Source organism: Anopheles cruzii, chromosome 2 (assembly GCF_943734635.1).
Source record: "Anopheles cruzii chromosome 2, idAnoCruzAS_RS32_06, whole genome shotgun sequence".
Lineage (NCBI taxonomy): Eukaryota > Metazoa > Arthropoda > Insecta > Diptera > Culicidae > Anopheles > Anopheles cruzii.
In genome coordinates, this window is record NC_069144.1 from 44,541,377 (window position 1) to 44,554,026 (window position 12,650).

A 12,650-nucleotide genomic window follows, 5' to 3' on the forward strand; every position below is an offset into this window, starting at 1 on the left:
TGAGAGGGAGCAAACGGGTCGGTTTTGTTTGGTTTGGACTTGGGTTCTTCTTTTTCTCTGTAGGCAAACAGTACGCTGTATTCCGCTTGTTTCGGAAGGAAGCATCCCTCCTCTGGGGAAACGACTTTGTTCCTAGTGTCCACTCACTAAGCTAATATAGGTTATGAGCCTGATTTTGTTACGCAATATTTAACGATTGTATAATCGTCGAAAACAAATTGTATATACTAATGTTAAAAATAGACAAAAGTGTTGCGAATATCCCTGTGCGAATTTGTTTGGCAACGCCTTGTGTTACGTATAACGAAAAGAAATCTGGGAATCATTGTCGTGCTGTTGAGGGAGCATAACAGAAGACAATTAATAAACTATTTATCTTACGGCATCTTACGGCGACTGTCGGCCACATTTTTCTTTATTAGGACTTATGTTAGGACTTACCTATTATGGTGTTACGCTATTGAATTAGATGTTTAGAGGGCTATTTCTTTGATTTGTTTTGTCCTCGTGGACCATTCCCTAACCAATCCTGATTGTTTCCTTGCAACGTGTTCATTATTGAGTCACTTATTAATTTTATTTACTCATACTTAGACAACAAAACCTACTCGATACTATTCTTGGTGTCGCGTGGGGCCGCTCTCAACACCAGTTTGTACTTGAAAACAAGAATTAAAATCGTATTAATTCGTTCTACCAAACAAACAAATCAAATCTACATAAAACTTTACATTAGGGTTATTACAAAACTTCTTAATGGCCAAATTAAGGTGAATTTCGAACGAAGGAATGAAGTGATTTGTAACTATACCAACCTCTATCGGTCTGTCAGTTTTCTTTTACTTGGCTCACCGTGATGCGTTGAATCCACACACGTTGGATAGGCAATTTTCCAACCATGCGTTTGTTACTCCTAGTGTAGGACATGTTTTAGCTGTTCCTCTTCCTGTTTTAGTAATTGGTTAGTTGCACTCTAGTTCTGATGTTAGTAAAGGTCCTGCAAATAGTACGATCCTAAGGCATCTCTGGTACATCACACGATCACACGATTTCAGTACGTCGTAAAGTAGTTTAAAAACGTCTTTCGCTTAAGTAGTTTCAAGAGCATTGCCGTTTATACAAAAATAATATCGGACAAGTTGCGGACCTAAGCGGACGAAGGTTTAGCGAGTACGAGTTTCTTAAACTATTGTCGTTCAGGACAAGGAAAAGAACAGGCTCAAGATTTAAACATTGTTAAGACACACAAACCACCCAGCACTTCACTGCAATCAAACCAGAATAGAAACATTCCACAGACAGAAGAACAGCGGATTTATAAATGTGTAAATTGTGATGAAAGCGTAGAGTAGACAAAGGCAAACTGAAGACACTCTAAACTAATCTTTGTACAGTATTGCAAGACACTGCAAGAGTGGTTCTGTGGTGCATACAGCAGGAACTACACTTGCTTCGACGACACATTCGTATCATAAACAATTGTTAATCTTAATCAATGGTATTGCGTGCATTGAGAGTTAAATAAAAACGAACAACAAAACAGTATTAAAAAGTTTACATCTTAAAAGGACATCAATACAATACACTAAACGCCAGCCAGACGACGACGCTCGATCGGTTTCGCTGCGATGGGCAAGTTCCTACGCGAAACCAATCGATGTGTAAAAGTAAGACGTAAAGAAGTGGACGAAAGTGACAAATAAATACATAAAATTCACATAAAAAGAAATGTACCTCTAACGGGTACAAAGGGGCAGGACCTGTTGCAACAAATTCGTTGTAGCTGCTGGCAAATGACACTTAGCGGGCGTTGCGCGAAAAAGACACATTCCCTTTCCTGGTTCCGGTCTCTCTCGTCCTAAGTCTTGGTGCCGTGCACCCGAAACCGGTACAGACACGTGTAGTGCACGTTGCCATGGTTCGACTCGATACGTAGCTCGACGATCTGCAGCGGTTCCTGCCACTGTTTGTTCTGCACCGGGAAGTACTGGAGGCTGCTGTCCGGCACGTCCCGATACTCATAGCTGCCCAGGAGCACGGGATCGGGGTCGTTTAGATTTTGTAGACCCTGCGAAGTTGCGGAGAAAAAGAAACGCCACGGTTTGCAAGTTACCAAACGGCATCACATTCGAATGGAGGGCATATTTTCTATACACTACTTCACGGGTCAAAACACGGCAAAGGAACATGCAATTATTTGCGTTGAAGCGGCCAAAAGACGTTAGGGAATTTGATGAGATTCATTTGACGCATTTTAACACCACAACCAGAGAGAATAAAGACGAAAGAAGGAAAAAAAACCTACCCAAACGGTAAACGCTTTCGGGGCAGAACTAATCGATCCGTTGGCTACAAGCAGCTTAGAGATATGCTCCAGCGTGAAACCCGTCACGACTATTCGGGTGTTTAATTGTATGACTAGAAATAGAGAAAATAGAAACGGAACGGAAAGTTGAAAGCGATGCGAAAGGACAAACGGCCGGCCAGAGAGTTTATGGAGCGAAGCCAGCCAGGTTGCATGGTGAGATGATGATCGCAAAGTACGAAGAATTCTTCAGTGGAGTTCCGCAACGACTACACATGGCAAGCGAAACGGGACAGTGGATAGCGGAGCTAACTTACCCAGATAACCGGGGAATCCTTGAAATGCCCAGCACTGCCCGGGTTCCATCGTGGGTGAAATAACGGTGCGCGGTGTATTGGAGGGATACCAGATCGGTATGCCAAAGATGCGAAACTCGGCCGAATGGGACTTATAGTTTTCGGTGCAGCGTGTCGAAAGCACCTGACCACCGGCCGTCTCCAGTGCGTAATCGACGCGCCCCGTCTTATCGGCATCGTAGATGACGAGTGCATCACGCACAATCCGCTTAACGTCATCCTCAGTCAATGTCCCGCCACCACCACCACTGCCACCATCATCGGAGCTGTCCGTTTTAGTTCGGACAGCGTCAACGGTTTCCGATCGCACTTCTTCGAAGCGTGCCAACATCTCCGATCGGATTTGATCCCCAATGTCCTTCATTAGGCGAGCAGCATTTTGTTCAATATCTGACTGACGATCGGCCTTCACCGTTTCACGCAACTCCACCAACCGTTGCTCCAAGTGTTCCCGTGCCACGAACACGCCGTTGATCCACGATCGAAGATCACCGTCAGGGATGTCCTGTTGCACGTTGAGACCGAGAATGGTGAGAATGTTTTCCCGGACCACCCGATTGATGCCCTCAAAGCGTTCGGTACGCAGCGCTCCTAGCCGGCCATCGAGATCGGCCAGCAGCTTTTGGTAGAGCCGATCATTCTCTAATCGATACGCACGCAGCTGATCGTCAAGTTGCGCCTGGTTTTGCGAGACGAGACGTAACCGTTCTTCCCACTGTAAGCTACTGCTCAACAGTTGCTCGTTGAAGTGATCTTTAATATCGGTCAGTTCCTTGCGCAACGCATCGACAAGCGCATCGCGCTGTTCGCTAGCGACGCGACTGGCCTCCCCGTGCTTCGTGTCGATTCTTTGATCGATTAGCGTGAGAAGTCCCTCGGACGCAAGTATCCTCGTGAGGAGATCTTCCAACTGTGGTCCCGTGATAACGTACTGGTTGTTGGTAACGCTTATCTGCTGCTCAACTAATCGCTGTATCTGCGCAATGTATTCCTTCGTCAGCGTAACTTTGCTGTCCGCCGGTTCCTCCTTAGAGCCTTGTTCAAACAACGCGGGGTAACTGAGCAGAAGCGTTTGGTGCACTTGCTGTGCCACCTTTTCCACGTCACTATCCGTGAGCTGATAGTTGTATGACTTTAAACTTTGCTCGATAACGTGCGCCATGTGTACCGTTATTTCCGGCGTAACAGCACCTTCCTTTGGCGGGCTCTCCGGGCTGGCCATCCTAGAGGCGTACTTCTGCTCCATCAGCCCATCAATGTATGCATCGATGTGATGCATTAGCTCGTTGTATTCTTCCCTGCTGAGAGTTTTCCGCAAAGTATCGCGAAGTGCTGACGTTTCCGGATTGTTACTGGTAGTGCTTCGAGGCCACCAGGGCCACGCAAAGTTCGTTAACCAGGCAAAGGATGGCACGATCGACCAGCCGACGGTGGGTAAACTGAGCGTCGGCCAACTATCGATCGTTGCGCTACTAACGTACTGGTAAAGCTGTTCTACGGTCGCTTCCGCATTCTTAATACCGTCCGGAAGGACCCGCGACAGCGATGACAGTGCTAACGTGGCACGCGATGATGCCGGCAGTACGATGGTTTGCTCTTCGTCCGCCAAGAGGTAGGCTGAAAACGATCAAAAGTTTGTGAAAAACGCAGCAAAATAGGTCCGCTTGCAGGTTGAAAAAGATCAAGGGGAGGAACAGGAAAAAAGGGAAACAGAACTCGCCCTCTAAGCCTTTTCTGTGCACACCGCATCACCTCGATCACTTCTACAACCAACTCCGTCAACTTTGCGGACACTCAACTCCAATGTTGAAGCATGAAAAAGGTGATTAAATTATTATTTTCTGATAACGACAAACCCACTCAAGATTTTAGTTGTTTTTTAGCAAGAGAAGGATAGAGGACGAGCGTTCCACAAACCACGACACAGCACAATGGAAGATTAAGACAGATTGAAAATCAAACAAACGGTGTGACAAACGAGAAAAGAAGGAAAGCAGTAACTAGTAAACAGTGAGGAAAACATAAAAAATCTATGCTTACCTGCCGACTACGCAGTTCGCTAAGCGCTAAGAGCTCGGAACACAGTCCCTCTCTCTCTAGGTTCTGTGAAGGAACTGATCCCGTACGTAATCTCTGTGATCTTGCGCTTGATCATGATTTGGTGAAAAAGAAATTATGGCACACGTGTCGGAGGCGCTTCGGTGGGCCACACACACAAACACAGTGAGTTGTTTGTTTGCCCAACATTTATTGTACTATCAATTTTCATTTAATTACATTCTTATCATCCTTCAAAGCAGCAGAGCTGCGGTGCAAATTATTTGATAAACAAGCTTAAACACAAAAGAGACGCCAAACGAAACAAATTGAACCATACAACACGCGCAAGTGGAGAATAGTACGAAAACGAAAGGCAATTAAAAGCTTATAAACCTCGTGGGCTAATGTGTGGGCTAAATGAATCAAATGGAGAATGCAAATAAAATCTGAAAATGATCGCGTGTCCTCTATCCGTTCTCTTGGTTATTAATGCTTTCTGGTGGTGTAACAAGGCCATCTCCATTCCGATATGGTACCGTCAGTGGGTTTATATGATCAGTCACGCGCATCGAGTGCGCTTTTGGAGCCCAAAACAAAATAATATTATGATTCAGTGTGCTTTTGCTCCGAAAAGTGTGATGTAGCGAAATGCTCAGTGAACAAAATTGATCGGCCGCGGCACGCGTGTACCGCGTGTGTACCGCAATAAACATGGTATTAACACTAACGTCTAAACTAAGTGCATCATAAATGCACTGTTAATAAAATGGCAAAACGTAGAAGAGAGAAAAAAGAAGAATTGGCCAGCGGCAGGGCTGGAGCAAAGTACATCAAATTATGCACTTGATTCGTCTTCGCCCAGCACCAGCTGGCGGACGGACTCGACCGAGTTTTGGGTGGCCAGTTTCAGCTGATCGAAGTGGTGAGCGGTGAAGTGCGACAGATCGGACCACCGGTCGCCGACATACTGCTTGACCGTGTCGACTTCCGGCAGGGCGACGCTTGGCAGTTCCGGCAGAGCGGGAAGATTGGGAAGCTCTAATTCAACGGTCGGAAGGCTTGCGCGAACCGTTTCCAATGCGGAAGGATCGACATAAAGAAGGGTACCTGTGTTAAGAGAAAGAGAAAGAGAGAAGGAGCAGGAAGGGATCCAAGAAAATTAGATGGTTAACGAGAAAGGGTCAATATTGAGAAACAAAAGAGTCACAAAGATCAGTAAAAAGAAAGAAACCCAGTACCATCCAAAGTGACAATAACAATAATACTAATGACGTTTTCTGTTTCATATTTTCATAATTTCGAAATGAAAGGAAATTAAAGAAAACAATACTTTGAAACTGTATTTTCGTCAAATTCTGGATTTCTGGTCCGAAGACAGGTTTTTGGGTGGGCAAAACAAATCCGTGCGTCGTGACTAACATTTGAAAAAATAGCAGCCACTTAGCAAAGAAAGTGGAAACGAACTTACCTCCGATCAGCAAGAATGGCAACAGTACGAGCAGAAACAGCAAATAGCGGCGCTTCCGTTGACCGACCGCCTGTTGCTGCTGCTCAGTGCCGGTGGCTACCGTCTGCAGCAACCAGGCGTCCAGGAAGAGTACGGAAGAGATCAGCAGATAGATGCGCTTGAACACGCTGATGAAGAACGACGCAACGTGTCCGTACACGCGAGTGAAGAAACCTGTAGTAGACAGAAGCGTTAACAAACGTCGATCGGTGTCGGCGCAAAACACGATCACTTACCTCGTTCATCCTCGATGCGCGTATAGTACTGTTGGCGCTCATCCGTCCTTTTCACGAACAGCGATCGGAACGAGTGGAAGCTACTGTAGAGGAACGTCACGATCGAAAGGAAGAACCGACTGACGATCGATCGACCTTCTGCGTTGAAGTGTAACTGCCGCCGATAGTCAGCGCCGTCGAGTTCGTCGGTCGAATCGTACGAATCCGAATCCTGCCGGCGGGTGCCAAACAGATTACCCGCGGCGTACCGTTCACGAATGTACGCCTCGCGCATCGGATCACGCTGGATCATCGTCTGGACGCGTTCGGCGTGTTTGAAGAGACTTGGGCGCGACATGTTCGGCATGGCAACCATTCCCTGGGCCAGCTCACGGCGGTGTGGCGACAGCTCGGAGTAGGTGTAATCGGTTTTTGGGTACTTGTTCCAATATTCACCCGCTTCCCGGTACTCTTTGTAGGCAACGAATTGCTGCAGTTCCTCCGGAGTGAGCGCCGCCTTTGTCGAGGAGCGCGTGACCGGGGCCGCATTTTTCGGTGTGCTCGTGCGAATGCCTGTGGTGGCCTTTTTAGCGGTGCCCATCTTCGACTCCTGCGTTACGCCAGCTGTCGGAAGCGCAGTGATCTGTGGTCCAGCGGCATCTTTCTTTGGTGAGCTTGAAGCAACTGCGGAGTCATTCACGACCACTTTCGAGGCTGTGCTCTTTTGTGTTTGCTCTTGCTGCTGACCACGCATGACGACTGATGTTGTTATGGTCGAGGTGGTCGTAACGGTAGATTGCGACAACTGTGCGGTCGTTTTGGCCAACTGCTCGTTGGCACTTGCAACGAGGACTGCAGCAGCAGCCGCTCGTACCCGCTCTGGGGATATATCATCCGAGGAATAATCGGACGTTACGACGCGCGTTTTGCGCACCGCAGTGCTACGAGTCTGTCCACCGGTCGGTGGGCCAGATTTCTCCGAAGACTGACCGGACTGTAGTTCATCCTTTTCTTCGATCATGCCAACGGTTGGTTTTTTATGTACTTTGCGGCCGGGCGAGGCATCTGCCCCGTTCTGCTCACGTTCCGCACTGACGCGCAAGTTGAAGATGGGCGTCTTGGAACGCGAACGGTGCTGTTTTTCTATGGACTCGACCTGTGGTTCTGACATGGTGTGTCTGCTTTTTCTACCTGCTTTCGGTTGTTCGCCTTGTTATTTTTTTTTCTCTCTCTCTCTATCGCTGGATCAGCCCTTCAAAATCATCTGCAAATAGATAAAGTAAAGATAACGTGATAATTAAGGCCTTCGCTAACTTGAGGACCATAAAAGAAAGGTAAACAAATTCTACACCACCACAGGTGGCGCAACCGGGTTCTTGCCGTAGCATAACTTACGACAGCACATGACAAACATACGCAAACAAAACTCGTTTACACGTGATTCGGAGACCACCGCTTCCTCATACATTTAAACACAGGCCACACTTCACCGCAACGGTAGAGCACTGGCATTGAAATTCGATCTGACGCAGGGAAACCAGAACTTGTAATTAACGCTTCCCACGTGCGACCCAGTATAAGTAGCGCCGTTTGTTCAATCAAGAATTGTGCTATCATTTTTCGTTATCATTTTTTCTTCTAACAAGGTGACTATATTTTAATTTGCATAATATTCTTCCATGACTACAGCCCTGGCGTCGCGTGGGTCCGTCTCCAATGGGCATAGGATGACTCACACGTTTCCACGTGCTCCTTTCGAATGCGCCAGATGCCAATCGCGCATCACATCTCTCCTGCGGTGCCCCTAGCTGCGAATAAAAATACGGTCTTCTGTGCAACGGCATCGGATTGCGCATCGTAAGTGGAATCTTTCGGCGCCGAGAACAATCACCGCAAAACATGTTCATACAGGCCTGCTGCGATGGGACGCATCCATAAAAATAGGTTCAACCCAAACACAAGTGCGTCACCGTTTTGCACCATTTTATTCGTACGGCCTTTATGTGTGTGTTGGTCGCGAGATTAACGCGCTTTTTCGTTTTGAAAACAATCCGTTGGTCCGGCTGCGTAGCACATATTGGCAACGGTTCTGCATTTTGAATTTCTAATCGGTCTTCTCTCCAGACGCGCGCGCCTACTTCGTTATCGTGTCTTCTGCTTGCTTCATCATCGCTGCGTGTGCTGGCTCTGCTCCTCAACCACAATTCCACTATCTTAACGAGGACCGCCGGTTATCTTTCGATGGGTGTTTTAAATTTCAATATCACCTTCTTCCCTGCGGAGCGTCACGGCACGGGCCGGTTTAGGGCGTGTGCGTAGAATTTTAATTCGGCGCCCACCCGGTGCTGTGTAGGCGTGATCAACATTTAGCAATCATCCAAGCACACACTCGCACTCATGCGATGCTAACCGTTCAAGGACCAACATAAGCGAGCGAGCGAGCATTAGCGCGAGACTTCCGACACACTATCGATTACCCGGAGATGAAAGAATGAGAAAGGCACGATCGGAGCGAGACGCACAGGAAACGATCGTATGGCTGGCCCCGCGATGGGGCGCGGTTTAAAAATAAACAAAAAGTCTCTTGAACCGCTTGGGCGCAGACTGAGCGCGTTTCGTCGTCAAAATGGAGGGAAACTACACAATAGCCGCAGCCTGCTTTGAATCAGCTCGCGGGTTTTGAAAGCCACACCGGAGAGCACAAACAAACCGCGCCGCGGCCGACGCACGACGCGCCGCACACACACGCTCCGTAGCGCACTACTACAACCAAAGGCAACCGAAACCGTTTGATTCACACGCAGCGAACCGGGGGCTCATTTGAATGTCGTTTTTCCGCACTTTCCCGATACAATAACTTTGATTTTTCATCTTACCTGCTTGCACCGTGGATTGGGGCAACTTTTAAACACGTTTTTATCCGATCACGATGGCTTTTGTAACACGAATTAGTCCATTATTTCACCGACTCGAGCGACGCAGCCTCACCGTGAACCATGGAAGGTGCCTAGTGGTGCGTTCACTTGGAGCCACTGTGACAGATTTGCTGTCAGTTGGCCAATAACTGGTGGTTCCTGCAGTTACTGCAGCATGCTCACGGTATCGAAATTCCAGCAAATTCAAAATTTCCTCTGGAATGAACTCTCTTTAATTGGGTGAACTCTCGAATTGGGTGAACTCTCTCTGGAATGAACTCTCTTTAATTGGGTGAACTCTCGAATTCAACTGCCAACGCCGCGGCCGTGCTGCCAACGCGAAGGTGCCTGGAATAATGGAATAATTTTAAATGCATAATTTAAAGCTGCCAACAATGGGTATTTCCATCCGTTTCTTTATTGCTCCGCCCTTTTTGCTACGAAAAACATAAATAAATAATGTCGACATTGAATCACCCCAGCGGATGTTTTGCGGGATCCTTATCAGTTGGCCCTCAGTTGGGGGATTTGTGTTCTGTGTGGAGAAGATGTTATCGACGTTGAATACCTAACAGCAAACTAAACTAAGCTGAACCGAATAGCGTCCATTACTAACAGTACTTTCTTCCATGTTTTTGGTAGTTCATTTGAATTCGTCACACCATTTTGGTGGCCGCAAGTTGCCAATTCCTGCCAATAGGTACCGGCCTTTCCCTTGATTTAGGAGATGAAGATATTCGCATCCATTTCGTTTTTAGCATCGCAACACCATTTCCTTCCACGTTCCGCTCTTTGTGTGTGTGTTTGTGGTATAGATAGCTTTTTGGCGCACCTTACTTGCCGTGAAGGGCCGCAGTTTCGAGCCCGGGAGCATCCTTCTTTGCGATACCGGACAACAGCTTCTTGATCTCGGCGATCGCTTTGCCAGGATTGAGGCCCTTCGGGCACGTACGCGTGCAGTTCATAATCGTATGGCACCGATACACGCTGAACGGATCCTTGAGCTTGTCCAACCGGGCATCGGTGCTTTCGTCGCGCGAATCGATAATCCACCGATAGGCCTGCATCAGCACCGCCGGTCCCAGATACTTATCACTGTTCCACCAGTACGAGGGACACGACGTGGAGCAGCACGCACACAGAATGCACTCGTACAGACCGTCCAGTTTGGCGCGATCGTCCACCGATTGGAGGTACTGGGCATCACCCTTCTTCTCGGTGCTCTCGTTCCTGGCCGAAAGAAAAGTGCACCGATGAAACCCAACGAAAGGGGCGACCGAGGGCGCGACTACTCACTTGCGCTGCAACCAAGGCTGAATCGAGCGGTACTGGTTGTAGAAATTGTTCATGTCCGGAACCAGGTCTTTCACCACGTACATGTGCGGCAGCGGATAAATCTTGGTCGGTTTATCCATATTGTCCGCGTCGATCTTGCTAATGCAAGCGAGCGTATTGGTGCCGCCGATGTTCATCGCACACGACCCACAAATTCCTTCCCGGCACGACCGACGGAAGGTTAGCGTCGGGTCCATCTCATTCTTAATCTTGATCAGCGCATCCAGCACCATCGGACCGCAAGCATTCAGATCAACTTCGTACGTCTAAAACGAGCACAAAATGCATATATTGAATACGAGTCACGTTACCGTCGGCCTCTGCGACATCGCAGCAACCCGTCTGTAGTCGGCGCAAAATGCATTAAACATTCATCGCGTGAGCGCTGAAATGCAAGAACCGGTTCTGAAGGATCACCGACCCGCCGACCCGTGCGATCGTGCGACCAAAGAACTGCACACAGAGCGACCACATTGCGTAACTGGTTTGGGCCGGATTGCGCGGCGCGCACCCACCTGGTTGAATGGTTTCGTCTCCGGTTGATCCGGATTCCAGCGGTAGATCTGGAACTTCTTGACCTTCTTTGCCGCCGCATTGCTGGCCACCGCGAGGTGAATGTTTCTGACCTGCAAATAAACAAAAATGGGAAGCGAGCGTTAAGTGAATTGTGATTGCCGCTGCCGGGCCAGGCACGAGTCAAATGTTAATTCGGGGTCTAATCAAAACGCCTTGGCTTCGAAATTGATTCGCGTCCCCTCCTTAACCTTCCAACCGCGACGCGCGCGCGGGGAGTGATAACGTGTCAAGACAAATTGAATCTGAATGCGCGAAACGGCGTGATCGTCAGCGATCCGCGTGCCACCGTGCCTCGCCCCGTTCATTCTCTTCCCTTGCGCTGCTCGTTGACCCTCTGCCACCTTTTGGTTGGCACCAAAAAGAAATAAAGAGCTAATGTAGAACTGTTTTTTTTCTTCGCGTAAACGGTGGCGCTTCGGTAAGATAATTGCGGAACGCATTTTCTTCTTCGCTTTTGCACTGTGCACTGCGATTGCGATGCGATTATATAAGATCATAAATTTTAACCCGTGACAAAGTAATATCGGTAGGGCTCGCGTGCGTCAGCTTGTAACACCTTGCACCCGACCTAGGGATTGTTCGTCGTCATCCTGTAGTATCCTTGACCGAGGGGACTCCGGTGGCCAACCCTGGGTGCGAAGCTGCCCCGCTCCAGAAGGATCGAGACAGGGCGGGAGAGGAGCGTTGCTTACCTGGCCGAACGTTCCACGGTAGGTCCACAGCAGTTTGAGATCCGACGCGAGGACAGCCATTGTTTGGGATGCGCAAAAGAACACTGCTAGACTAGGTTTCGCGGTATTTGACAGACCAATCTGGCCAAAAGGGTTTGCCAATTTGTTGAAATAAAAACGAAACACTGCGCCGAGAAACACACGGAACAGACTGTGTGAAGGAATAGGCTGAGCTGTACAAAGGTCGAGTGAAAGAGACGGAAACTTTCGTTTACCTCACAGCTTCTCACAGTGAGAAAGGCTGAAAATTGTGGTGAGCAAAAAACGTCACTGCGCGTGGTCGAAACTGGCTCTCTCACTCTAACCTGTTGAGCTGTGTTCACGCACCACTGGAAGCTTTCTTGCGTGCAAGAAAACCCGTTGAGTGCAAGAATTTCGAATTTTGACGGTTTTCTGCAGTTTTTCTCCAGAAAAAGAAGCGAAATAAAATCACGAACAGGGAAAGTTTGAAAATACTTGATATTGTTTTGTTTTATTATTTAATGATCAATTCTGCACCATGGCTACACACATTTACTCACACTCCACTGGACTACTACGTTTCAAACGTTTCCTTGGCTCAATAAAGAACGCACTGTTGCTTCGCACACACACCAAACGTTACGCTCTTCGTCACACAGCCGCCCGCCCAACAGACCATCTTCGAAAGATGAGAATTTTAAAGGTAGAA

The 12,650-nt window shown here is 48.1% G+C and overlaps 2 protein-coding genes across 2 annotated transcripts; both read right to left on the bottom strand.

Annotated features, from left to right (window-relative positions):
- Positions 1–1,479: 1,479 nt before the first annotated feature.
- Positions 1,480–9,417, bottom strand: LOC128277576 (klaroid protein). The gene is made up of 6 exons (XM_053016054.1): positions 9,300–9,417; positions 6,445–7,687; positions 6,170–6,382; positions 2,623–4,278; positions 2,306–2,418; positions 1,480–2,068 (listed from the first exon to the last, which is right to left on the bottom strand). Exons 2-6 carry the CDS (start codon positions 7,592–7,594, stop codon positions 1,859–1,861), a joined length of 3,342 nt encoding a protein of 1,113 aa, XP_052872014.1. The 5' UTR covers positions 7,595–7,687; positions 9,300–9,417; the 3' UTR covers positions 1,480–1,858.
- Positions 9,418–9,717: 300 nt separating this feature from the next.
- LOC128268718 (succinate dehydrogenase [ubiquinone] iron-sulfur subunit, mitochondrial) lies at positions 9,718–12,142 on the bottom strand. The gene is made up of 4 exons (XM_053005913.1): positions 11,942–12,142; positions 11,189–11,299; positions 10,635–10,939; positions 9,718–10,568 (listed from the first exon to the last, which is right to left on the bottom strand). Exons 1-4 carry the CDS (start codon positions 11,999–12,001, stop codon positions 10,172–10,174), a joined length of 873 nt encoding a protein of 290 aa, XP_052861873.1. The 5' UTR covers positions 12,002–12,142; the 3' UTR covers positions 9,718–10,171.
- Between the last annotated feature and the right edge of the window lie 508 nt (positions 12,143–12,650).